Below are 26108 nucleotides of genomic sequence, written 5' to 3' on the forward strand. Positions count from 1 at the left end.
GAGCTGAAATACAACTCATGTGACTAAAATATCCATTGTATCAAATACACACTTTTCTTATTAACATGAATGAAATATATACAAGTTTGAGCCCTTTTACCTGAAGAGATTTGACTGAAAAACATAAGTTAAAGTAGAACAATTGCATAAAACCCACACACAGACATCAACAATCACCATATGAACCTAAACAATGATGAAATGCTTCACGCTGCAATGAATTCTGGGAGTCATGAATGAGGTTTGTATGATGCTTCAGAACATGAAACATGTTACCATTGTAGAAATTCATTCATGAATCTTTATATTTCTGTGTGATCTTCAACTAGCAGAAGTTGAAAGTGGTAAAATTTTTATAACTGAAATATTCTGATTAAAGGTGCGCTGGCTCTAACCAAGATAATAAATATAATAGTAAAGATTAACTCTCAAATAAAAGCCTTCCATAAGTAAGGTAAACTCACCACGTCATAATAATTGTGAACTTGGCACAAAACAGCCGAAAGCATCAGATCAATTTCTCTCAGGACTTTAATGCCATAACAATATGAGCTACAGACATCAGACAGAAACATTTACATTCAGAGTCAAACCACCCGACTAAAACAAACACTGATCACCATAATGGAGACATCAAACCTGTTATTTTCAGTAAAACATTAACAGAAAAAACTCTCTTTATTCTTAATAATATAAATAAGTAAAGATGTTGATGGTGTTTGTGGGATTGTGGCTTAAGTCAGTTGTAGTTTTAGTGTTTTATTTCTTTCTATTCTTGTTGTTTCTGTGTTTATCAGTGATTCTGCTTGTTATCACTTCATTATCTAAACTAAAACATTCAGTGTCACATTTATCAGTCTGTAGTATGCACACTAAGCAGTGTTCATTTCATCTGGACTAACCCATGTGGGGTCTACATGGAACCCGCCGACAAAACCAGCTGAGGCCCAGAAGACAGACCACATCAAACCCATCTGGACCCCATACGTCTTCACTGGCTGCATGGATCACTCACTACTTCCTGAACACCTTAAAAACCACAGAACTAAAGCAACATCAAACTCACCACTAGATGGAGCTCTAAACCCTAAATAAAGTAAACGGGAGAGTTAGTGCAATAGAAAGCATTAAGAAATTACAGACAAACAATTAAGTGTATTATCAAAATAGACACAAAATGTAGAATCTGAAACATCAAACTTGTTCCAGTACAACAATTATTTATGCAGTTCATGGTGCATTAACTAATGTTAACAGGTACAATGTTTGATGTAGTAAATACTGATTAAATGATGTAGAAGTATTACAGATTCATTAGATTCATAGTAGATTCAACACAAACTGACAGATTTTGCATTGCGACTTTTTCTTGTTTTCCAGTAAAAATGTTGAGAAATTCTTAAATAAAGATGCATCTTCCTAATGAGCAAAATGTCAGTGTACGCCACACTGCAAAAATGACTTTCTTACTTAGTCTTTCAACTGACTTAAGAAAATAAGTCTTTTTTTAAGAAAAAAATATAAAATTTCAGTGAATTTGTGCCAAACAAGCAAAACAATCTGTCAATGGTATAAGGAAAATAATCTGGTATTTAAGGTTTAATTTATTCTTAGTCCCTCAATTCAAGATTTGTTTGCTGGTTTTAAACACAAATTGACTGAGATTTCATATTTCAGTTAAAAGACTAAAGTCATTTGTTGCTGTGTGGTGTACACAGTGACACAACAGTGACCTGGAGAGTGCAGTCACACCAAAACATGAAGATGAAGAGAAACAGAAAGTGTGTTCAGTTTTCTGACCGATCACGTCACAGTCCTGTTTCACGCTGTCACATTCATCATTTGAGAGAAACTTTAAAATATTGCAGCAAACCTCTTATGCATTTAAAGAGAATTAAAGAGAACAACAGTTACAAAGTCAAGCAGAATCTTTAGAAAAATAAATCACATTTATTGAAACATTGTTTAGATGATAAGCAAACTGTAAGATATATGCATCAAGTTCAACCACCAACAGCTTTGTATGACTTCACTAAGACAAATGACAAATACAGTTATGATTCACTGCACAACACTACACTCTAGTGGTGACTCAAAGAACTGCGCCGAGCACGCAGAACTCTGAAATCAAAGACATCACAGAGTTCACATTCTCCCTCAAGTCCCTGGGTGGGATGGTCAGCCCCCAAACATTCAAAGCAGAACTCATGCTTATCGAAATCGGAGAGGATCCTCTCACAAGGAGGAACACATCTCCGATCTGAGTCAGTCATGGTTTGGTTTAGTTTTTTCTTATTCTTACAATAGGCTAAGTAACTCAGAGAGTGCTTGGTCACTAGTGTAAGAATCTAGGTAATATCTTCTTTTTTTTTTTCTATATTTGTTTGTAATAATAACAGAGAGGGAGACTTCTCCATCACAACACACGCACACACAAAGAGGTCCTTGAAGACAAAATAACCTGATGACGCGTCCGCATTCACGCGTATTTATAACCGGCAGGTGCAGGTGTAATTAGTCACGTCACCTGCCGAGGTTATTTAAAGCCAAAATAATTTTTGGCGTGTTTGACACACGTGCTTCACAACCGGTCGAACAAAGACTGTTCTCCCATAGCGTTTGAAACGCAGCATCGAGTGTAGCTTTTGATAGGGAACTGCGATACACAAATAAGAATTGAAAAGCACACTTGTGTGCAAAAGAAAACCCAGAAGTGCACAAAGCGCCAGACAATACTCTGAAACATCATTGGTCAGCTACAACCACATAACACATTCTCATTGGCTAATCCACTGCCCAAGAAATAAAGATACCTTGGCTCAGATATTTTAACAGTTATGTGTTAATGTTATTTGTAAGGGATACTCAATTCTCCTGGAACAGTGCAAGCGAACATGTGAATGTGTCAAAAATATTCAAACTACTTGTTATTTTCCAGTGTTATAACTTCTTAATTAAAGCATACGTGAATAATTTTGCATGATTATGAATAAGAGGCATATTTAACTGTAATAATTGTCATGTTACTGGAAAGGATAAAAACTCATTATTTGGTCATTTGGGTTCGGCGGTAGTAGTGTAGTACACCACCTTTTTTGGTAGGACTACACCACTGCTGTGGAGTAAGTGTGTTTATTAATGTCTGTGTCTGCTGCATCATGGGTAATCTGTTGATCTGTGGTTTGGAAGAAGTGTGAAGATGACCTCACTCATGTCCTGCTTTTGTGTGTGTGTGGAGACAGAAGAAGAACGGAGGTGTGATCAGCTTTAATGAAGGCTGTGCGTCTGCTCTGCTCGGGCAGGAAAGTCTTGTGTTGAATTAATTTGTAGAAAACCTTCATCATGTTAGTCCTGTTAAAGTCTCTGACAACAAAAGTCATAACTGAGCTCTGTGTCCAATTATTTTAAGACAACAGAAGTATTTTATAAGTAACAGGACTAAACTACAGAATGTGTTCTAGTCTGTTATTGTGTCATGAGAAAAGAGGAAATGAGAAACACAGGAAGAGTTACAAATGTTGTCATGAAGAAATATAAGTAGATGATGAGAAGAGACTCAGTAAGAGAAACACAACATGACTGAGAAGAGTGATATATGTCTGCTGGGACTGATCCTTCTCTCTTCACTATTCACAGGTAAACTATTCAACACATTTATTTCATCAGATTTCATTTCATTACTCTCACTGACATTCTGACAAACATGTTCAGTTTCATCTCATGTCACATTTATCATAGAGTTCATGTGTCTTATTCTCACGTTCAAAAGTCTGATGTCAAGAGTCAATAGTCTCTTTCACACATACAGCCTTTACTGGTTAATTGCAAGAAAATTGCAGTTAACAGATCATGTGTGAACAGGACCTTTAGGGTAAATCGTACTTCCATTTTTCAGATATAAAATCATACCGTCACCATATTTTCAAACATAGCTACGGTTGAACGTCCGCCTGATGACATCATATTACTGGCTGTGTGAACGCTGTCTTACTCTTAATTTAACAGAATGCCATTGTTTGTGTGAACAGGACATTACCTGAATGACTTTACCAGTAATTTACCAGCATTTCTGAGTGAAAAGGGATAAAGGAACTAGATCACATGATTTACTGTCAAATCTTCTGATTTATGTGATATTAAAATAAGAAAAATGTATCTGTCATTGAGAGATAAATATTGAACTGTTTGAATATATTGTGATGTATTAATATGAATGATGTCATCTGCTGTTTCAGGTGTGAGTGGAGCAGAAGTGACACATGTGTTCATCAGTTCTGGAGAAAGTGTGTCTCTGTCCTGTAATGATGGTCTTCATCAATGCTCCTCAACTACATGGATCTACAATAATTATACAAGATCATATACAGTAGAAGTGTTTACTGGAGGAATAAAGAAGAATAACACAGAGAGATCTGAGAGACTGAGTCTGACATCTGACTGCTCTCTCAACATCTATAAAACAACACAACATGATGGTGGACTTTACATCTGCAGACAATATGTGAATGAACATCAACATGAACCTGATTCACATGTTTATCTACATGTTCTTCATGGTCAGTGTTTCTCTTCATTTATATAAACACATGTTTAACTTCAGATCACAGTTCTCTTTATCTCTTGTGTTTTCACTGAAACTCATGAGTACTGAGAGTGTGTTGTGTGATTTGTGTTTCAGTGTCTTCATCATCATCATCACAGACTGAGATAAGAGCAAACACATCTGTCACTCTCTCCTGTCAGCTGTTTACATATAACTGTGATTATGAGTTCAGTTATTATGGATTTCAGCTGTTGTGGATGAATCAGACTGATGTTGATCTAAAGACAGACTCCAGATATCAGATTAGATCAGATAAACTCTGTCTCATCTCTCTGACTACAACACTCGTGAATGAAGACGACAACACAGAGTTGAGATGTGTGCTCAAACACAAGAATGACATCAAGACCTCAGTCACATATACTGTCAGATTTACAGGTAAGACATCACTCTGACAGGAGTGTCCTGAACTCAAAGTGACTTCAGTCATTAAACTCTGTACTGATGATGAAGAAATGACATAAACATGAAATATGATTGTGATGTTCTACAGTATGATGTCTCTGAACATTCATCATCTTCTGTATGTGTGTGTGCGTGTGTGTGTGTTTGTGTGTTTGTGTGTGTATGTGTGTGTATTTCCACATTATTATTTTTTACAGCATCAACTACATCATCAATAATAATAAGAGGTATGAAGTGTTGATTGTGATCCATGTGTCCTGTTACATAAGTACATGAGTGAAACTCTCACTGAACTCATCTTGTGTTTGTTTCTCATGTGTAGTGTTTGAGAGTTTGATGGATTTAATGGTGTTCTTGTGTCTTCTAGTGATTCTAGTGATTGTTGAGGTGTCAGTGTTTGCTGCTCCTACTGTCATTCTTCTTCAGATCATCTGTGCAGGAAGAGCGCGTGAGTTTTCATCATCATCATCATCATTCACATTCACCTGAAACAATCCAGAAAACAAACAGCAGAACTTCATCACTTTTATTGACTTTTATCTTCTCAGCAAACAGAAGAAGGACTCAGAACGCTCATCCAGAAGACACAGTGATGTCAGCAGTTTAGGAATAAAATCCTCTTTATGACTAACAGAGTAAATTACAGCGAGCTTTATTTGATCAGATTTTATACATATTTGCGTGATTTTTTTAGTAGTAACCAGAATCTTTGCTGATTTGATTCCTTCACTGAGGTTTATATTATTCTGTTAAGTTACCTTTCCTTTAGTTTTGATTTCAGCTGTATTTGTTCATTTGTATATTTTGATGTGTTTAGTGATATGTGGTAAATGTAATGTATGTTTGGTTGTCCCCTCTTGTTTAGAATGGGCCCATCTTTTTCTTTATAATGTATTTGTTTGATTGTTTGTGACCCTGATTGACAAAACGTTAAGTAGCACGGGAACATTTTTAGTAAAAGACAAAAATACATCTTACGGGTCAAAATTATTGACAGTAAAGATCACGTTCCATGCAGATATTTTGTACATTTCCTACCTTAAATGTATAAATGTATATTTTTCTTGTTTTCCAGTAAAAATGTCTAAACATTCTAAAAATCAAGATGCATTTCCTTGATAAGTGAATTAACCTAAGAAAACAAGTTTTTTTTTTATTATTTTTTTTTTATTATTTTTTTTTTGAAATTTCAGTGAATTTTTGCTTAAAACAAGCAAATATCTGAGAGTGCAAAAACCTAAATATTGAGAAAATTGCCTGTGAAGTTGTTAATGAGAGACACTGTGTACTGCAAAAAATAACTTTCTCACTTAGTCTTTGTTCTTGTTTTTCAGTGAAAATGTCAACAAATCAACTTGAATCAAGATGCATTTTATTGATGAGCAAAATTACCGATGAAAATAAGTCTTGTTTTTAGTAAAAACATATGAAATTTCAGTGAATGTTTGTTTAAAACAAGCAAAAAAAATAATAATATGCCAATGGGGTAAGAAAAGTAATCTTGAATTAAGGTTTACATTTTAGTTAGTCACTCAATTCAAGATTATTTTTCTTACCCCATTGGCAGAGAATCCTGAGTTTTCTGATCCAGAGAAGAGCCTGACAGCGTGTGTCCCACCCTGCGTTAGAGTTAGTGTAACCAGAACGCTCCGCACCGCTCTCAGCGGGCCTCGAACCGGGTTGGTCCTGCATGGGAGTCGGGCGCTCTAGCGAGAAGGTTAAAGACCGCAGTCTCTAGCATCTGTCGCTAGAGCGTCCTTGAGGCCGGGGTGAGGTTTACATACTGCACGGCTCTTCACTAGCTTGTCTCCGTTACATTAGCAACCCTGCTAATACTAACTAAATAAGAAAGTGATTTAAGTACAAGCACTACATAAAAAAACAAAACAGAAAACTGCATGCAGATCTGTCTCTAATCTGCTGCACTGTCTTCAGTATCAGCTTCCTGGTCAGGGAGCTGTCAATCAAAAACTCACTAGCCAATGAGAGTAAAGTGGCCATAAGTCCTCCACATGCCTCTGAAAGTGTAAATAAGAAAATCTAGCCAATCAGTCTAGACCAAGATTTAACTAAGGTAAACATTTAACTGAACGACTGCCTCCACAACCTCCTCATAGGCGGAACACAAGATGTGTGTGACTGGTCTACATCCCCTGAATCCATTCTCACCACATCTCATCTACCTCCTCAAAGCTAGAGGAGTGAAACACAGAAGCACAACCACTCACTCCTGTGAGAGACATGAGTCTAACCTAACACAAACCTTTCTGTCAAAGTCACCTGACATTATCAACATGGTTTAGTTCTGACACAGTTTAACTCTGAGTTCTTGACATATTTTATTACTGTTTTCTAAACTATAGCGAATAAACTGTGATCGTATGAAAAATGTTGAAGGTGTCTGAATACCTTTTGGTTTGACGTATATTTCTAATAAATGAGCACAAGATAACTGAACATAATACAATTAAATACGTTTTGGTCTATGAAGAGACATCACTTCTCCATTTGTCAAATATTATTGCTTCTGGTTTAACATAAATTCAACAATGTTGTCTCTCGAGAACATGCATCCTCTTTTGTCACCACATAATTCATTCATTTGTTGTGTTGTGTTATTGTTATACCTCAGAAGACCAGCAGAGGTCAGTGGTGGTGTGTGTTGTTGTGTAATGCATTGTTAAGAGAGATTGATATACACTCACTACCATTCTTTTTCTCCTACTATGACAGGCTATTGTAAAGTGGCTATGTTTTGAAATATGAAACATATATGTTGTAATTCTTAACATAAGAAATATTATTGTCAATATATTTTTACACATTCAGTCCCATATCTTATCACGTGTACATCAATATATTAAAAAGTATTTTACTGATTATAAAATTGCATATATTGGGACAATAACACTCACCTTAAGGATTATTAGGAACACCTGTTCAATATCTCATTAATTCAATTATGGTGGTGGTGTAATGGTGTGGGGGATGTTTTCTTGGCACACTTTAGGCCCCTTAGGACCAATTGGGCATCATTTAAATGCCAAGGCCTACCTGAGCATTGTTTCTGACCATATCCATCCCTCTATGACCACCATGTACACATCCTCTGATGGCAACTTTCAGCAGGATAATGCACCATGTCACAAAGCTCCAATCATTTCAAATTGGTTTCTTGAACATGACAATGAGTTCACTGTACTAAAATGGCCCCCACAGTCACCAGATCTCAACCCAATAGAGCATCTTTGGGATGTGGTGGAACGGGAGCTTCGTGCATCCCACAAATCTCCATCAACTGCAAGATGCTATCCTATCAATATGGGCCAATATTTCTAAAGAATGCTTTCAGCACCTTGTTGAATCAATGCCACGTAGAATTAAGGCAGTTCTGAAGGTTAAAGGGGGTCAAACACACTATTAGTATGGTGTTCCTAATAATCCTTTAGGTGAGACTATAATCAGTGTCAGCTGAAGATCTTGCACACTTCTTTATTATTTTGCCATATTTCAGTATGTTCAATACAGTTTTAACCTACACGCTTTCGAGTACAATATACAAGAAAATCTTCTGCTTTCCTCTATTTAAAACTCATATAAAGACTGAAGTTTACTGGTGTCTGAAGTCTATCATCAGATGTTTAGTGAAGTTGTCATTCAGTTACTCATCAAGTTTTGATATAAAATAACACATGTTTAGTTTATTTGAAGTTGAGCAATAGTTTGTCTATTTATCAGTGGTATCTATATTTCAAGACATCTTCAAACCATCTTTAAATTAAATACATATCAAGATTATTTGCAAATTAGAAAACTGTATACACTTTTCTATCTAAAGACTTCTAATTTTGTTTTACTGCAGTAAGTTTTACATTAGTGCCCGTAACGAACCAACATTAATTTAAATATTTTTAATAACTTTGTCACACAAATTAAGTCACTGTGAAAATCAAAAATGGCTGTTTTGTCTAAGAGAAAACCATCAAATGTAAACATATTTGACATTAATCAAATCGTAATTTAAATCATAACACTAATGAAAAAAATACAGCTCACAACTTTACAAACATGAGAATCTCTTTTAAAGGAATAAGTGTGTGGCTCTTAAAAGAGCCTTTGTGTGCGGCGGATGAAAGCGGCGCTTTACTTGGAGCTGGTGTACTTGGTGACGGCTTTGGTGCCCTCGGACACGGCGTGTTTGGCGAGTTCACCGGGCAGCAGCAGACGCACGGCGGTCTGGATCTCTCTCGACGTGATGGTGGAGCGCTTGTTGTAGTGCGCGAGACGAGACGACTCACCGGCGATGCGCTCGAAGATGTCGTTGACGAAAGAGTTCATGATGCCCATCGCCTTGGAAGAGATGCCGGTGTCGGGGTGGACCTGCTTGAGCACTTTGTACACGTAGATGGCGTAACTCTCCTTCCTGGACTTTCTGCGCTTCTTTCCTCCCTTAACGGCGGTCTTGGTGACGGCCTTCTTAGAGCCCTTCTTGGGCGCGGGTTTGGCTGGTTCAGGCATGATGCTTCTTCACAGATGAGTAAATGCTGAATGTTGAAGAGTCTCGTCGCTGTGGTATTTATTCACTCTCACATGCAAATGTTTAGCGTAACGGAGCCTGTTGTCTGATTGCATGTCTTCGCCGGCCAAATCCCATAAAATGTGTTTATTGGTCAGCTCATAGTTTGACGGGTTGGATAGAGAGCCAATGAAAGTGTTTCCCGCCCACAGTCTCGTGTTTGAAGATGACCCTCCCACAAGCGACTCAGTTTCCTTTGTTTGCACTTCCCGCTCTTTATCGAATTTGAATTTAAATAAAACGTTTATTTCTGTATTAACTCTACACTAGAACAGAATTACGTCATCGTGTCATCAAAGTCACTTAAAGATTTCGTTCAGAAAGCATTTCACCCGATTACACGTTATTCACGATACATTGCACGTGCTGACGCTTATAGTTACGCCATGATGATGGTGTTTCTTCTTCGAGCGAAGTGTTTAACACAAGTTCTAAAAGTTCAAGTTCTCGTTAAATATGATTTATTTTATGAAATTAAACTCCTCGAATGAGACAGTGTGTGGCTCTTAAAAGAGCCGTTGTGTTCAATGTTTTACTTCAGAATAAACGCGTTTAACCTCCGAAGCCGTACAGAGTGCGTCCCTGTCGTTTCAGCGCGTACACGACGTCCATGGCGGTGACGGTCTTTCTCTTGGCGTGCTCTGTGTAGGTGACGGCGTCACGGATAACATTCTCCAGGAACACCTTCAACACACCGCGAGTCTCCTCGTAGATCAGACCGGAGATACGTTTCACTCCGCCGCGACGAGCAAGTCGACGGATGGCGGGCTTGGTGATGCCCTGGATGTTATCACGCAAAACTTTGCGATGACGCTTCGCGCCTCCTTTTCCGAGTCCCTTTCCGCCTTTACCTCTTCCAGACATGATGCACGAGAGTACAGATACAAACGTTATGCTTTAATAAGGACAGCGGATACATTTTGTATGTATCTACAGGACCTATTTGAAACACGCAAGGGCGGTGCTAGTGGCACGTCACTTTTTTATTTTCCTCACCGCTCCTTCAGTAAATCAGTAAATATACATTTATGTATTTAGCAGATGATTTTATCCACAGTGACGTACATCACATTATCTTATACATTTGTCTCTGAGTGTTTAATCCCCTGAGATCGAACCCATGACCTCGGCGTTGTTCTATTCTACCCGAGTACAACATAATCTAATGTACAAAGAAGCGTGACTTTTAAGATTTTATAAGAAACAGAATAAAATTGAACTATAAATATTTCTCCTGACTTCTTTATTTTATACTCGTGTCATTTTATCTGAACAGAAATTTGCAACTTTTGCAGATCAACAAACGTTAAAAAAAAAGGCGATAAAAAAAGTTATCGCCTAAGATTCAAACTAACATTTCTTCACATCTCATCATAAGTGCAGCATGAACACGTTTACTGACACAAACTCTCAACTTCAATATACGAGAGCCGGTTATACATGACTCGGGAGACTACAATTATTCTTCAGCTGTTTGACTGAACATTAGACTCGGTTTGTCGTCTCAGACCAGTAATAATCCAATACAGGTTTATGAATTGAAAGCAGAATGTGCAGTTTTAGACTGTAATTAACCGGCAGGGAGACACAGGTATCGCATTGTTCTTTTATAGGTGAAGTGGGTGGCTCTTAAAAGAGCCTTTGGTTTGAAACGAACTGTCGCCCGTTTACTTGGTCTTGGCGGGCTTCTCAGTCTTCTTAGGCAGCAGCACGGCCTGGATGTTGGGCAGAACGCCGCCCTGAGCGATGGTCACTCTTCCCAGAAGTTTGTTCAGTTCCTCGTCGTTGCGCACCGCCAGCTGCAGGTGACGGGGGATGATGCGAGTCTTCTTGTTGTCACGAGCAGCGTTTCCGGCCAACTCGAGGATCTCAGCGGTCAGATACTCGAGCACGGCGGCCAGATACACCGGGGCGCCAGCACCCACACGATGCGCATAGTTGCCTTTACGGAGGAGTCTGTGGACGCGGCCCACGGGGAACTGAAGTCCCGCTCTAGAGGAGCGAGTCTTGGCCTTAGCTCTCGCTTTGCCGCCGGTTTTGCCTCTGCCGCTCATTTCCTTCAGCTGTGGAATTTTACTTACTCTGTAAGAAAGAAAGATGAAGCTTAAGCGCTGCAGTTCTCAATATTTGAAACCCTCTGCCTGTCGACTATTGGTTGGAGTCGGTAAAACTTTAAACCAATCAGTCAACTTCCCTCCAAACTCAAAGCCCAACCCCCTCTTTCTCCTCACAGATGCTGTGTGACGCACAACAGTTTTGATATAATGAGAAAACTTAAAGTGATTGTTCATCCAAAAAAACTAATTTGTCATTATTTACTTACCATATGATTGTTCCAAAATTAACACTAGGCTAAACGCAAAGAAGGCTATTTGGAAGAATTTGAGTATTCAAACAGATCTCATCCCCAATTTGGTGCCACAGTACATCAAATAAATTCAATGGGAGTCAAAGGGGATGAAATCTGTTTGGTTAGCGACATTCTTCCAAATATCTTCCTTCATGTTCATTAGAACAAAGAAACGTACACTGGACAAACAACCTGTGGTTGGGTAAATGATGACAGGCTTTTCATTTTTGGGGTGAATTATCACTTTATGTTACATCTCTCCTTCTCATACAGAAAAGTATTTCCTCATTATCATTTAAAGACCCATCTCTCTTTCTCATTAAGTCAATTATTTCCTGATTATCATTTAAAGTTGAATCAAATCTTTCACATTTTAACACTTCTGCAATCTCAAGGCAGATAAAGAGATGAAGGAAGTGAAGTTTATTGAAAAGGGTAATATAAATTTACAAATTGAAATGTACAATATTTGTAAGGACTATAAAGAAATGGCACCACATGCTTTTTGTATCAACACACATAAAAGGGGAAATTCAATCATTGTTACACATCACTCCTCTCTTCATTCAGTTACATTGACTCCTGTAGTCGCTCTCATCAAACTCAAAGCTCTGCTCTCGGCCTACAAGACCACCACTGGTTCTGCAGCTCCATATCTTCACTCGCTCATACAGACTTATGTACCCGTCAGATCCCTCCACTCTGCACATGAACCACGTCTTGTGCTGTGATCACAAAAAGGTCAAAAATCTCTCTCACATACTTTCTCTGGATCTGTTCCACATTTGTGTAATGATCTGCCCGCTGCTACAAGATCATCAGATTCTGTGTCCATCTTTAAAAATCATCTGAAAACACATCTCATCTGTCAACAGCTGACCCATCAATTCAGACTTCTGTTTCTTTTCTACTCTTTCAATCAAAAAAACAATCTTATCTTTGTGTTAGGCTATGAGCAGTGCCGGCCCTACCTAATAAGCGATATAGGCAGTTGCATGGGGCCTCCATGGCCACTAGGGGACCGCCTGCCATGCCTCAAAATGTAATTTACTTGCTCGTTGTGTCATTGTCAATCATCATGTGTGTTAGCTTTAAACTGTGCAAAGATTAAAAATTTAAGGCGGCAATATCTGTCTGGTGCAGAGAAGAGGAAGAAGAGGAAAGAAGAAAAAGAAGAGGAAAGAAGAGTAGAAAATAAAGGATCAAGAAAAGGGTAAGCGTTCAATCCCTGTGACCGAACCCATGATCTCAGTGTTGCAAGAACCATGCTCTAACCACTGAGCTACAGGAAAGCTGTAAAGGGATAATAATGTGTTGTTAATTTGACATTGTCAGATATGATTCAGTTTAGGATCCCGAAAATCATAGGGCCGGCCCTAGAGACCAGTTTTACTGCACATATGCTCTTTGTCCTGATGTTGTTTCAATTGCTTCTGTTGTTTACCTCATTGTAAAAGTGTCTGTTAAATGATTAAATGTAAGCACATTTTTATAAAAAGCAATTTACAATACTGGTCAAAAGTTTTCAAACACTTAATCCCTCATTTATTCATATTTTTTCCACATTTAGAAAAAGGCAACTGTGGACTGATGATGTTGTGAATGAAAAAATCTAAACAATCAAATAAAAAATGTTATGTATCTGCTATAAACCTGTTATATACATCTTCAATGTAGTCATTGTTTGCCTGATATTTGCAGAAATTAATTTAATCATCAACTGCTTGAGGTTTCACCTAGAAGATTCTTTTCAAACAACACTAAACAAGTTCTCATGTGAGTTCTTATTGGTTGCTCTTTTGCATTATTTAGTCAATTCATCCATATCAAAAACGTTTTTATATATATATACACAGATATATTAGTTGATAATGAAGATATTTAAATTAGTACATTTCCTGTCTATGTATAATATCAGACATTTAAGCACCTTCAGATTAAATCATTTTTAAGACCACGAGAAACATTTCATTCAAGTGTTCAAACACGTTTGACTGGTAGTGTATAGTGACTGAATAAAGCACTTTAATTAATAAAAGATTAATCTTTAAAACAAGTCAGTTTATGTACATATGCCAAAGACATCCTGGACAGATTCACAGTTTTCTTCTTTTTTTTGTTACAGACAGACTAAAAAAAACAATAAAAAGTACTTGTGTTCAATATGTCTGCAAAACAAACAAAAAAAAGAATTTACAGAAGATAAAACACTAAATAAAAGTAATAATAATAACTGCTTTAACGTTTCAATCATTCAGAACCCAAGACTGACTGCAGCAAACTTGCTTGTCTGTAAGAAAAAAGAATTCAATGTCAATACTGGACAAAAAGATTTAGTTTTATTATGTTTAATCCATATTTATTCTCCATTTGATCATTTCGTCAGTCTGAATATAAAACATTTACACATCAGTAACACAAACAGCCTTGTGTCATTCACACAAATACCTCGAGAGTGTTCGTGTGTTTCAATCTGATCAAAACAACTTCTGTATGAAACACTTTACAAGTCCCTGAATGACATTAACTTAACTCAAGTCATTTATTACATGTATGTTAAATAAACAGAAAACATGTTTAATGTTTCATCAATGTTTACACAAACAAATCACATGAAATTAATGCGCAGCTTTTCTCCAGAGATCGATGCTGGTCGTGTTTTTAATGTAACAGTGAAATAATAAACCCTTTACTGTCGTGTAGTTTAGTGTCTGAATAAAGCTCTGGATCTCTGCTCTGTGTTTACGCTGTTTTCACTCCGTCAAATGATTTTAAAACTCTGATATTTACTGGAAATGTCGCAGGAGAAAACACAAGAGTTTGCGGCTCACAGTGGCGCGCAGACACTGACAGGACGAGCTGAGTCTATATGGTTCTCATGTAGTGTTTAAGAGCGCAGAGCCGCTCAGTCCTTCCGCATTACTGATCAACTATAGACTGTGACCGAAAGCTGTTTACCTCAGAAATGGCAGAAACCGCTCCAGCTCCAGCAGCCCCGCCGGCGAAAGCGCCCAAGAAGAAATCTGCAGCCAAACCCAAGACAGCGGGTCCAGGTGCGAGTGATCTCATCGTTAAAGCCGTGACGGCCTCCAAGGAGAGAAACGGTGTGTCTCTGGCCGCCCTGAAGAAAGCTCTCACCGCCGGCGGATACGATGTGGAGAAGAACAACTCCCGCGTCAAGCTCGCCATCAAGAGCCTCGTGACTAAAGGCACACTGGTCCAGACTAAAGGAACCGGTGCTTCAGGATCTTTCAAACTCAACAAAAAACAAGTCGAGACTAAGAAGCCAGCGAAGAAAGCCGCTCCTAAAGCAAGGAAGCCCGCAGTGAAGAAGCCCGCTGCTGCTGCCAAGAAGCCGAAGACCGCAGCGGCAAAGAAGACCGTCGCAAAGAAATCTCCCAAGAAGGCCAAGAAACCTGCCGCCACCGCCGCTAAAAAGGCAACGAAGAGCCCCAAGAAGGCGAAGAAGCCAGCGGCCCCCAAGAAGGCAGCCAAGAGTCCGAAGAAAGCAGCTAAAAGCCCCAAGAAGGTCAAGGCGGCAAAACCCAAGACGACAAAGCCCAAAGCAGCGAAGCCTAAAAGGGCCGCCCCGAAAAAGAGGTAGATTCCTTCTCCAGACTTTCTATTACAAAAGGCTCTTTTAAGAGCCACCACCAGCCCACTAAAGAGTTGTGTTTCAGTGATATGTTGATATTATGGTTGTGTTCTTACATTTAAATCTGTTCATTTGGCAGACGCTTTTATCCAAAGCTACTTACAGTGCATTATCCTTTACATTTATACATAGATATCTGGGCTCGAACCCACAACCTTACTCTTCTAAGCTACAGGAAAACTCTTAATAAATGAATACGCTGAGAAATCTGGTTCAAGTTAAGAACACAAGTTATGATCGTCAGAGCATTTAATTCATAATCGGCGCAACATCTGAAGTTATGTTGTCAGTTTAAATGTTTGCTTTTGTTCATACTGTTGTTTCCTATAGACGTGTCTGTAAAGACCGCAGATATAAGATTTAATGTAGTGAAAGATCACGTGATCAAAAACTGAAACAAAACAGGCAGACGGGAAGAAATGGGCGGGCTTTGGTTTTTGGAGGGAAGTTCAGTGATTGGTTTTAACTTTTCACAGACTCCAACCAATAAGCGAACGATAGGCACGTATAAGTTCTGAAACCCACAAACTTCATCTCACATTTCCTTCGTCTTTCTGTAATCGTGAGGATTTTATATCTTATTCAACAATGAGTGGAAGAGGTAAAACTGGCGGTAAATCAAGAGCGAAAGCTAAGACGCGGTCATCCAGAGCGGGTCTTCAGTTTCCCGTCGGCCGTGTTCACAGGCTACTTCGCAAAGGTAACTACGCACAACGCGTCGGTGCCGGAGCTCCAGTTTATCTCGCCGCTGTCCTCGAGTATCTCACCGCTGAGATCTTGGAGTTGGCCGGAAACGCCGCTCGGGACAACAAGAAAAGTCGGATCATTCCCCGCCATCTACAGCTGGCCGTGCGTAACGACGAGGAGTTGAACAGACTTCTGGGCGGCGTGACGATCGCTCAGGGCGGTGTGTTGCCCAACATCCAGGCGGTGTTACTGCCCAAGAAGACCGACAAACCCGCTAAGGCAAAGTAAACGGGGGACAGTTCATTTCAAACCAAAGGCTCTTTTAAGAGCCACCCACATTATCACTGAGAGAGCGACGAGGTTTCTGATTTAATCCATCGAGTTTGTATATTAATGCATTATCATAGACCTGCTATAAATGAGGTCGCATTCTCCAGATCAGTATGTGAGACCACTGCCCCAAATGTTCTACAATATATCTGTTTACTCGTGCCTTTGACGGTTTATCAGAGTAAAATAATAATTGTAAAGCGTCTTGTTTTAACGGGTTTAAGTTAAGAAACGCGTGGGAAAGCGGAGCGCTTCTGTCCTTAAAAACTTTGTTGCTGCGCTTGTGATTTAACATAAAGGATTATTTTAATTTGATTTGTATGTGAAGACCTTTATATGTGAACTTTGTTAAATAGCAACGTGCAAATGTCTGATCAGAGGAATAATACACGAGTATTAAATAAAGAGATAAAGAGAAATTATATGATGATCTTGTCTTGTGTCCGTGACGCGAGATTTAAACGCAATGTCCCGCCAGTTTCATTTGAACGCATATGGCGCGGCCATTGGCTCATTGTCTCGAGGTGACGTCACAAATCAGCCAATCGAGTGTCTCCGTGCCCTTGACGTGCTGCGCGTTTTAGCCTTTATAAACAGGCACACCGACACAACAGACATATTCTGTACTGAACACAGAAGATTCAGCAGCAATGGCAAGAACCAAGCAGACCGCTCGTAAGTCCACCGGTGGCAAAGCCCCGAGGAAGCAGCTCGCCACCAAAGCCGCCCGTAAGAGCGCTCCCGCCACCGGCGGCGTGAAGAAGCCTCATCGTTACAGGCCCGGCACCGTGGCTCTGAGAGAGATCCGCCGCTACCAGAAGTCCACCGAGCTGCTCATCCGCAAACTGCCTTTCCAGCGCCTGGTGAGAGAGATCGCTCAGGACTTCAAGACGGATCTGCGCTTCCAGAGCTCCGCCGTCATGGCTCTGCAGGAGTCCAGCGAGGCTTATCTGGTCGGTCTGTTCGAGGACACAAACCTGTGCGCCATCCACGCTAAGAGGGTCACCATCATGCCCAAAGACATTCAGCTGGCCCGCCGCATCCGCGGAGAGCGCGCTTAAGTCCCGCTTTAAAAACAACTCAACGGCTCTTTTAAGAGCCACCACATCAACTGAACGACACGATTTCCATCTTTTTTTTGCCAATGATTAACATTATTGTGATTAGCGTGATGGTTCAATATTAAGAAGGAATCATTATCTTATCAGTGTCTCTTCAATCAGCAGAGATATCTCGTGTTCGCTCGCTAAATCATTCTTCTTAAGGGCGTCTGATCACATGTAATTTACTTCCCTTCCCTCAAACACACTTTAATATTCATTTTGCTAGTAGATTAAAAACGAACCAAATTTGGCTAGTGGTCGTCAATCATTTCTATATAATCTATAATTACAATTTAAAGGGCTAGTTCACCCAAAAATAAAAATTCTATTTACTTTAAATTTCTTTGTTCTGTTGAGAAGTTTCAGTTCTGTTACATCATCCACTCCCTTAGTATTACAAATATGTCTGTTGAACAAAGTGAGATATTTTGAACTATTTATGAAACCATCCGTTCAGTGCACCTTTGACTAACATTGAATTGTTCCTGTTGTGGCAGTCAATGATGTCAAAGGATTGAAAATTGCTGACATTCTTACAAATATCTTAATCTGTGTTTGTGAGAACAAAGTCATTTAAAGGGATATGAAATATCATGAGGCAGAATAAATGATGACATCATTTTATTGGATGAACTATCATTTAAAGTTTATTGTTTAGTTTCTTAGAAAATCTTGAAGTTGTTGTTTTTTTGTAAATTACACAACGTTTGTTTTTACTGAAAGCATTGGGATGGCAGAGGCGTGAAGAAAAAACATGTAAATGACGTGGGCTGTTCCCGCCCTCGTCTGCATGTTTCTATTAGGTCCTATAAGCACATGTTTAAACACTCTGCCGACGGTTTTCTCCCATTGATAAGCTTTATTCTTAGCTAACATTTCATCATGTCTGGAAGAGGCAAAGGCGGAAAGGGACTCGGAAAAGGAGGCGCGAAGCGTCATCGAAAAGTTCTGCGTGATAACATCCAGGGCATCACCAAGCCTGCCATCCGTCGTCTTGCTCGACGCGGCGGAGTGAAACGTATCTCAGGTCTCATCTACGAGGAGACTCGCGGTGTGTTGAAGGTGTTTCTGGAGAACGTTATCCGTGACGCCGTCACCTACACCGAGCACGCCAAGAGAAAGACCGTCACCGCCATGGACGTCGTGTACGCGCTGAAACGACAGGGACGCACTCTGTACGGCTTCGGAGGTTAAACGCGTTTATTCTGAAGTAAAACATTGAACACAACGGCTCTTTTAAGAGCCACCCACTGTCTCACTTGAGGAGATGAATTTCATAAAATAAATCATATTTAACGAGAAATCGTACTTTTAGAACTTGTGTTAAATACTTCGCTCGAAGAAGAAACACCGTCATAATGGCGTAACTATAAACGTCTGCACGTGCAATGTATCGTGAATAACGTGTAATCGAGTGAAATGCTTTCTGTACGAAAACTTTGACGGACTGTAATGACACGATGACGTACTTTCACTTTGAAACAAGACTTATGAAACACAACGGCTCTTCTAAAAGCCACTTTATTACTCGAGTAGTTTATACCTTCAGAAGTTATATCATATCAAACGAAATGTTATGAATGTCACGTTTTATTAACCCGGATGCGTTTTGGAGAACCTCAACTGATGAGATTAATCTGTTGTGTTACACACTTCTGGTGCTCGAAAAAGAAACACCATCATCATCGCCTAACTATAGAAACGTAAGCTGCCCAAAGTTTGTGAATAAAGCATAAAAGGGTGAAATGCTTTTGTATGAACTCTTTAAGTGACTTTGATGACACGATGACGTACTACAGATATAAATGTTATTTTTAATCAAATTCGATAAAGAGCGGGAAGTGAATACTGAATCGCGCGGGGGATGGTCATGTTCAAATTTCAAACACTGGGCGGGAAACACTTTCATTGGCTCTCTATCGAACCCGTCAAACTATGAGCTGACCAATAAACACATTTTATGGGATTTGGCCGGCGAAGACACGCAATCAGACAACAGGCTCCGTGACGCTAAACATTTGCATGTGAGAGTGAATAAATACCACAGCGACGAGACTCTTCAACATTCAGCATTTACTCATCTGTGAAGAAGCATCATGCCTGAACCAGCCAAACCCGCGCCCAAGAAGGGCTCTAAGAAGGCCGTCACCAAGACCGCCGTTAAGGGAGGAAAGAAGCGCAGAAAGTCCAGGAAGGAGAGTTACGCCATCTACGTGTACAAAGTGCTCAAGCAGGTCCACCCCGACACCGGCATCTCTTCCAAGGCGATGGGCATCATGAACTCTTTCGTCAACGACATCTTCGAGCGCATCGCCGGTGAGTCGTCTCGTCTCGCGCACTACAACAAGCGCTCCACCATCACGTCGAGAGAGATCCAGACCGCCGTGCGTCTGCTGCTGCCCGGTGAACTCGCCAAACACGCCGTGTCCGAGGGCACCAAAGCCGTCACCAAGTACACCAGCTCCAAGTAAAGCGCCGCTTTCATCCGCCGCACACAAAGGCTCTTTTAAGAGCCACACACTTAATCCTTTAAAAGAGATTATTGTTTTTGTAAAGATGTGAATTGTGTTTTTTTCATTAGTGTTATGATATAAATTACGATTTGATTAATGTCAAATATGTTTACATTTGATGGTTTTCCCATTAGACAAAACAGCCATTTTTGATTTTCAAAGTGACTTAATTTGTGTGACAAAGTTATTAAAAATATTAAGATTAATTTTGGTTCATTATGGGCACTAATGTAGAACTTACTGCAGTAAAACAAAATTAGAAGTCTTTAGATAGAAAAGTGTATACAGTTTTCTAATTTGCAAATAATCTTGATATGTATTTAATTTAAAGATGGTTTGAAGATGTCTTTAAAGATAAATACCACTGATAAATAGACAAACTATTGCTCAACTTCAAATAAACTAAAAATGTTATTTTGTTATATCAAAACTTGATGAGTAACTGAATGACAACTTCACTAAACATCTGATGATAGACTTCAGACACCAGTAAACTTCAGTCTTTATATGAGTTTTAAATAGAGGAAAGCAGAAGATTTTCTTGTATATTGTACTCGAAAGTGTGTAGGTTAAAACTGTATTGAACATACTGAAATATGGCAAAATAATGAGGTGTGCAAGATCTTCAGCTGACACTGTTTATACACTCACGTAGAGGATTATAAGGTCACCATACTAATAGTGTGTTTGACCCCCTTTCGCCTTCAGAACTGCCTTAATTCTACGTGGCATTGATTCAACAAGGTGCTGAAAGCATTCTTTAGAAATGTTGGCCCATATTGATAGGATAGCATCTTGCAGTTGATGGAGATTTGTGGGATGCACGAAGCTCCCGTTCCACCACATCCCAAAGATGCTCCATTGGGTTGAGATCTGGTGACTGTGGGGGCCATTTTAGTACAGTGAACTCATTGTCATGTTCAAGAAACCAATTTGAAATGATTGGAGCTTTGTGACATGGTGCATTATCCTGCTGGAAGTAGCCATCAGAGGATGGGTACATGGTGGTCATAGAGGGATGGATATGGTCAGAAACAATGCTCAGGTAGGTCGTGGCATTTAAATGATGCCCAATTGGTCCTAAGGGGCCTAAAGTGTGCCAAGAAAACATCCCCCACACCATTACACCACCATCATAATTGCATTAATGAGATATTGAACAGGTGTTCCTAATAATCCTTAAGGTGAGTGTTATTGTCCCAATATATGCAATTTCATAATCAATAAAATACTTTTTTATATATTGATGTACACGTGATAAGATATGGGACTGAATGTGTAAAAATATATTGACAATAATATTTCTTATGTTAAGAATTACAACATACATGTTTCATATTTCAAAACAAAGCCACTTTACAATAGCCTGTCATAGTAGGAGAAAAAGAATGGTAGTGAGTGTATATCAATCTCTCTTAACAATGCATTACACAACAACACACACCACCACTGACCTCTGCTGGTCTTCTGAGGTATAACAATAGCACAACACAACAAATGAATGAATTATGTGGTGACAAAAGAGGATGCATGTTCTCGAGAGACAACATTGTTGTATTTCTGTGAAACCAGATGCAATAATATTTGACAAATTGAGAAGTGATGTCTCTTCATAGACCAAAACGTATTTAATTGTATTATGTTCAGTTTTCTTGTGCTCATTTATTAGAAATATACGTCAAACCAAAAGGTATTCAGACACCTTCAACATGTTTCATACGATCACAGTTTATTCGCTATAGTTTATAAAACAGTAATAAAATATGTCAAGAACTCAGAGTTAAACTGTGTCAGAACTAAACCATGTTGATAATGTCAGGTGACTTTGACAGAAAGGTTTGTGTTAGGTTAGACTCATGTCTCTCACAGGAGTGAGTGGTTGTGCTTCTGTGTTTCACTCCTCTAGCTTTGAGGAGGTAGATGAGATGTGGTGAGAATGGATTCAGGGGATGTAGACCAGTCACACACATCTTGTGTTCCGCCTATGAGGAGGTTGTGGAGGCAGTCGTTCAGTTAAATGTTTACCTTAGTTAAATCTTGGTCTAGACTGATTGGCTAGATTTTCTTATTTACACTTTCAGAGGCATGTGGAGGACTTATGGCCACTTTACCCTCATTGGCTAGTGAGTTTTTGATTGACAGCTCCCTGACAAGGAAGCTGATACTGAAGACAGTGCAGCAGATTAGAGACAGATCTGCATGCAGTTTTCTGTTTTGTTTTTTTATGTAGTGCTTGTACTTAAATCACTTTCTTATTTAGTTAGTATTAGCAGGGTTGCTAATGTAACGGAGGCAAGCTAGTGAAGAGCTGTGCAGTATGTAAACCTCACTCCCCGGCCTCAAGGACGCTCTAGCGACAGATGCTAGAGACTGCGGTCTTTAACCTTCTCGCTAGAGCGCCCGACTCCCATGCAGGACCAAACCGGTTCGAGGCCCGCTGAGAGCGGTGCGGAGCGTTCCGGTTACACTAACTCTAACGCAGGGTGGGACACACGCTGTCAGGCTCTTCTCTGGATCAGAAAACTCAGGATTCTCTGCCAATGGGGTAAGAAAAATAATCTTGAATTGAGTGACTTACTAAAATGTAAACCTTAATTCAAGATTACTTTTCTTACCCCATTGGCATATTTTTTTTTTGCTTGTTTTAAACAAACATTCACTGAAATTTCATATTTTTTTACTAAAAACAAGACTTATTTTCATCGGTAATTTTGCTCATCAAGAAAATGCATCTTGATTCAAGTTTATTTGTTGACATTTTCACTGAAAAACAAGAACAAAGACTAAGTGATAAAGTTATTTTTTTGCAGTACACAGTGTCTCTCATTAACAATTTCACAGGCAATTTTCTCAATATTTAGGTTTTTACACTCTCAGATTTTTGCTTGTTTTAAGCAAAAATTCACTGAAATTTCAAAAAAAAAAAAAAAAAAAAAAAAACTTGTTTTCTTAGGTTAATTCACTTGTCAAGAAAATGCATCTTGATTTTTAGAATGTTTAGACATTTTTACTGGAAAACAAGAAAAATATACATTTATACATTTAAGGTAGGAAATGTACAAAATATCTGCATGGAACGTGATCTTTACTGTCGATAATTTTGACCCGTAAGATGTATTTTTGTCTTTTACTAAAAATGTTCCGTGCTACTTAACGTTTTGTCATTCAGGGTCACAAACGAACAAACAAATACATTATAAAGAAAAAGATGGGCCCATTCTAAACAAGAGGGGACAACCAAACATACATTACATTTACCACATATCACTAAACACATCAAAATATACAAATGAACAAATACAGCTGAAATCAAAACTAAAGGAAAGGTAACTTAACAGAATAATATAAACCTCAGTGAAGGAATCAAATCAGCAAAGATTCTGGTTTCTACTAAAAGCATTACACACATATGTGTAAAATCTGATCAAATAAACCTCGCTGTAATTTAATCATAAAGAGGATTTTATTCCTAAACTGCTGACATCACTGTGTCTTCTGGATGAGCGTTCTGAGTCCTTCTTCTGTTTTCTGAGAAGATAAAAGTCAATAAAAGTGATGAAGTTCTGCTGTTTGTTTTCTGGATTGTTTCAGGTGAATGTGAATGATGATGATGATGATGAAAACTCACGCGCTCTTCCTGCACAGATGATCTGAAGAAGAATGACAGTAGGAGCAGCAAACACTGACACCTCAACAATCACTAGAATCACTAGAAGACACAAGAACACCATTAAATCCATCAAACTCTCAAACACTACACATGAGAAACAAACACAAGATGAGTTCAGTGAGAGTTTCACTCATGTACTTATGTAACAGGACACATGGATCACAATCAACACTTCATACCTCTTATTATTATTGATGTTGTAGATGATGCTGTAAAAAACAAAGTTTAGTTTTAGTTTAGATGAGTCATAATGTGGAAACACACACACACACAAACACACACACACACACAAACACACACACACAAACACACACACACACACAAACGCCGATGATATACCTTGTTGTTGTGTAGTTTCTGGTGTGTTATGAGTTGAGAATCTCTCAGGGTTTGTGGTGGTCACTAGAATCTTGTTTGAATCTGTAGAAGATGATGAATGTTCAGAGACATCATACTGTAGAACATCACAATCATATTTCATGTTTATGTCATTTCTTCATCATCAGTACAGAGTTTAATGACTGAAGTCACTTTGAGTTCAGGACACTCCTGTCAGAGTGATGTCTTACCTGTAAATCTGACAGTATATGTGACTGAGGTCTTGATGTCATTCTTGTGTTTGAGCACACATCTCAACTCTGTGTTGTCGTCTTCATTCACGAGTGTTGTAGTCAGAGAGATGAGACAGAGTTCATCTGATCTAATCTGATATCTGGAGTCTGTCTGTAGATCAACATCAGTCTGATTCATCCACACCAGCTGGTATTCATAATAACTGAACACATGATCACAGTCATATGAAAACAGCTGACAGGAGAGAGTGACAGATGTGTTTGCTCTTATCTCAGTCTGTGATGATGATGATGATGATGAAGACACTGAAACACAAATCACACAACACACTCTCAGTACTCATGAGTTTCAGTGAAAACACAAGAGATAAAGAGAACTGTGATCTGAAGTTAAACATGTGTTCATATAAATGAAGAGACACACTGACCATGAAGAACATGTAGAAAAACATGTGAATAAGGTCCATGTAGACGTCCATTCACATATTGTATGCAGATGTAACTTCCAGCATCATGTTGTGTTGTTTTATAGATGTTGAGAGAGCAGTTAGATGTCAGACTCAGTCTCTCAGATCTTTCAGTGTTATTCCGATTTATTCCTCCAGTAAACACTTCTACTGTAGATGATGTTGTATAATTATTATAGATCCATGTAGTTGAGGAGCATTGATGAAGAGCATCATTACAGGACAGAGACACACTTTCACCAGAACTGATGAACACATCATTCACTTCTGCTTCACTCACACCTGAAACAGCAGATGACATCATTCATATTAATACTTCACAATATATTCAAACAGTTCAATATTTATCTCTCAATGACAGATAGAGTTTTCTTATTTTAATATCACATAAATCAGAAGATTTGACAGTAAAACATGTGATCTAGTTCCTTTATCCCTTTTCACTCAGAAATGCTGGTACGTTTCTGGTAAAGTCATTCAGGTAATGTCCTGTTCACACAAACAATGGCATTCTGTTAAATTAAGAGTAAGACAGCGTTCACACAGCCAGTAATATGATGTCATCAGGCGGACGTTCAACCGTAGCTATGTTTGAAAATATGGTGACGGTATGATTTTATATCTGAAAAATGGAAGTACGATTTACCCTAAAGGTCCTGTTCACACATGATCTGTTAACTGCAATTTTCTTGCAATTAACCAGTAAAGGCTGTATGTGTGAAAGAGACTATTGACTCTTGACATCAGACTTTTGAACGTGAGAATAAGACACATGAAATCTATAATAAATGTGACATGAGATGAAACTGAACATGTTTGTCAGAATGTCAGTGAGAGTAATGAAATGAAATCTGATGAAATAAATGTGTTGTATAGTTTACCTGTGAATAGTGAAGAGAGAAGGATCAGTCCCAGCAGACATATATCACTCTTCTCAGTCATGTTGTGTTTCTCTTACTGAGTCTCTTCTCATCATCCACTTATAGTTATTCTGAGAACATTTGTAACTCTTCCTGTGTTTCTCATTTCCTCTTTTCTCATGACACTATTATAGACTAGAACACATTCTGTAGTTTAATGGTGATATTTATAAAATACTTCTGTTGTCTTAAAATAATTGGACACAGAGCTCAGTTATGACTTTTGTTGTCAGAGACTTTAACAGGACTAACATGAT

General features: G+C 38.8%; 10 protein-coding genes across 10 annotated transcripts; 6 read left to right on the plus strand and 4 right to left on the minus strand.

The window, feature by feature from the left end:
- The first annotated feature begins 3330 nt into the window (after positions 1 to 3330).
- Positions 3331 to 5257, plus strand: LOC130421203 (uncharacterized). Its single transcript, XM_056748980.1, has 3 exons — positions 3331 to 3636; positions 4236 to 4556; positions 4679 to 5257. The coding sequence occupies exons 1-3, from the start codon at positions 3576 to 3578 to the stop codon at positions 4996 to 4998; spliced, it is 702 nt and encodes a 233-aa protein (XP_056604958.1). The 5' UTR covers positions 3331 to 3575; the 3' UTR covers positions 4999 to 5257.
- A 2905-nt stretch (positions 5258 to 8162) lies between these two features.
- On the minus strand, positions 8163 to 9542 carry LOC130420500 (histone H2B-like). Its single transcript, XM_056747803.1, has one exon. The coding sequence runs from the start codon at positions 9524 to 9526 to the stop codon at positions 9152 to 9154; it is 375 nt and encodes a 124-aa protein (XP_056603781.1). The 5' UTR covers positions 9527 to 9542; the 3' UTR covers positions 8163 to 9151.
- Positions 9543 to 9564: 22 nt separating this feature from the next.
- On the minus strand, positions 9565 to 10459 carry LOC130420503 (histone H4). The gene has a single exon (XM_056747806.1). It carries the CDS (start codon positions 10446 to 10448, stop codon positions 10137 to 10139), a length of 312 nt encoding a protein of 103 aa, XP_056603784.1. The 5' UTR covers positions 10449 to 10459; the 3' UTR covers positions 9565 to 10136.
- A 792-nt stretch (positions 10460 to 11251) lies between these two features.
- On the minus strand, positions 11252 to 11638 carry LOC130420494 (histone H2A-like). Its single transcript, XM_056747796.1, has one exon. The coding sequence runs from the start codon at positions 11636 to 11638 to the stop codon at positions 11252 to 11254; it is 387 nt and encodes a 128-aa protein (XP_056603774.1).
- A 3217-nt stretch (positions 11639 to 14855) lies between these two features.
- LOC130420489 (histone H1-like) lies at positions 14856 to 15545 on the plus strand. The gene has a single exon (XM_056747792.1). The coding sequence runs from the start codon at positions 14900 to 14902 to the stop codon at positions 15536 to 15538; it is 639 nt and encodes a 212-aa protein (XP_056603770.1). The 5' UTR covers positions 14856 to 14899; the 3' UTR covers positions 15539 to 15545.
- A 623-nt stretch (positions 15546 to 16168) lies between these two features.
- On the plus strand, positions 16169 to 17028 carry LOC130420492 (histone H2A-like). The gene has a single exon (XM_056747795.1). The coding sequence runs from the start codon at positions 16178 to 16180 to the stop codon at positions 16562 to 16564; it is 387 nt and encodes a 128-aa protein (XP_056603773.1). The 5' UTR covers positions 16169 to 16177; the 3' UTR covers positions 16565 to 17028.
- Positions 17029 to 17103: 75 nt separating this feature from the next.
- LOC130420490 (histone H3-like) lies at positions 17104 to 17703 on the plus strand. The gene has a single exon (XM_056747793.1). The coding sequence runs from the start codon at positions 17257 to 17259 to the stop codon at positions 17665 to 17667; it is 411 nt and encodes a 136-aa protein (XP_056603771.1). The 5' UTR covers positions 17104 to 17256; the 3' UTR covers positions 17668 to 17703.
- An 860-nt stretch (positions 17704 to 18563) lies between these two features.
- LOC130420502 (histone H4) lies at positions 18564 to 18903 on the plus strand. Its single transcript, XM_056747805.1, has one exon. It carries the CDS (start codon positions 18592 to 18594, stop codon positions 18901 to 18903), a length of 312 nt encoding a protein of 103 aa, XP_056603783.1. The 5' UTR covers positions 18564 to 18591.
- An 894-nt stretch (positions 18904 to 19797) lies between these two features.
- On the plus strand, positions 19798 to 20636 carry LOC130420499 (histone H2B-like). The gene has a single exon (XM_056747802.1). The coding sequence runs from the start codon at positions 19806 to 19808 to the stop codon at positions 20178 to 20180; it is 375 nt and encodes a 124-aa protein (XP_056603780.1). The 5' UTR covers positions 19798 to 19805; the 3' UTR covers positions 20181 to 20636.
- A 3230-nt stretch (positions 20637 to 23866) lies between these two features.
- LOC130420486 (uncharacterized) lies at positions 23867 to 25344 on the minus strand. Its single transcript, XM_056747788.1, has 2 exons — positions 24893 to 25344; positions 23867 to 24770 (listed from the first exon to the last, which is right to left on the minus strand). The coding sequence occupies exons 1-2, from the start codon at positions 25233 to 25235 to the stop codon at positions 24445 to 24447; spliced, it is 669 nt and encodes a 222-aa protein (XP_056603766.1). The 5' UTR covers positions 25236 to 25344; the 3' UTR covers positions 23867 to 24444.
- Between the last annotated feature and the right edge of the window lie 764 nt (positions 25345 to 26108).

Source organism: Triplophysa dalaica, chromosome 5 (assembly GCF_015846415.1).
Source record: "Triplophysa dalaica isolate WHDGS20190420 chromosome 5, ASM1584641v1, whole genome shotgun sequence".
NCBI classification, from domain to species: Eukaryota; Metazoa; Chordata; class Actinopteri; order Cypriniformes; family Nemacheilidae; genus Triplophysa; species Triplophysa dalaica.

Excerpts from the sequence above, each read along its gene's own strand:
- LOC130421203 (XM_056748980.1), top strand. The coding sequence starts at position 3,576 with ATGACTGAGAAGAGTGATATATGTCTGCTGGGACTGATCCTTCTCTCT. Across the intron at positions 3,637-4,235 it reads TCTCTCTTCACTATTCACAG|GTGTGAGTGGAGCAGAAGTG; the intron begins GTAAACTATTCA and ends CTGCTGTTTCAG. Across the intron at positions 4,557-4,678 it reads TTATCTACATGTTCTTCATG|TGTCTTCATCATCATCATCA; the intron begins GTCAGTGTTTCT and ends TTTGTGTTTCAG.
- LOC130420500 (XM_056747803.1), bottom strand. The coding sequence starts at position 9,526 with ATGCCTGAACCAGCCAAACCCGCGCCCAAGAAGGGCTCTAAGAAGGCC.
- LOC130420503 (XM_056747806.1), bottom strand. The coding sequence starts at position 10,448 with ATGTCTGGAAGAGGTAAAGGCGGAAAGGGACTCGGAAAAGGAGGCGCG.
- LOC130420494 (XM_056747796.1), bottom strand. The coding sequence starts at position 11,638 with ATGAGCGGCAGAGGCAAAACCGGCGGCAAAGCGAGAGCTAAGGCCAAG.
- LOC130420489 (XM_056747792.1), top strand. The coding sequence starts at position 14,900 with ATGGCAGAAACCGCTCCAGCTCCAGCAGCCCCGCCGGCGAAAGCGCCC.
- LOC130420492 (XM_056747795.1), top strand. The coding sequence starts at position 16,178 with ATGAGTGGAAGAGGTAAAACTGGCGGTAAATCAAGAGCGAAAGCTAAG.
- LOC130420490 (XM_056747793.1), top strand. The coding sequence starts at position 17,257 with ATGGCAAGAACCAAGCAGACCGCTCGTAAGTCCACCGGTGGCAAAGCC.
- LOC130420502 (XM_056747805.1), top strand. The coding sequence starts at position 18,592 with ATGTCTGGAAGAGGCAAAGGCGGAAAGGGACTCGGAAAAGGAGGCGCG.
- LOC130420499 (XM_056747802.1), top strand. The coding sequence starts at position 19,806 with ATGCCTGAACCAGCCAAACCCGCGCCCAAGAAGGGCTCTAAGAAGGCC.
- LOC130420486 (XM_056747788.1), bottom strand. The coding sequence starts at position 25,235 with ATGATGTCATCTGCTGTTTCAGGTGTGAGTGAAGCAGAAGTGAATGAT. Across the intron at positions 24,771-24,892 it reads TTTTCTACATGTTCTTCATG|TGTCTTCATCATCATCATCA; the intron begins GTCAGTGTGTCT and ends TTTGTGTTTCAG.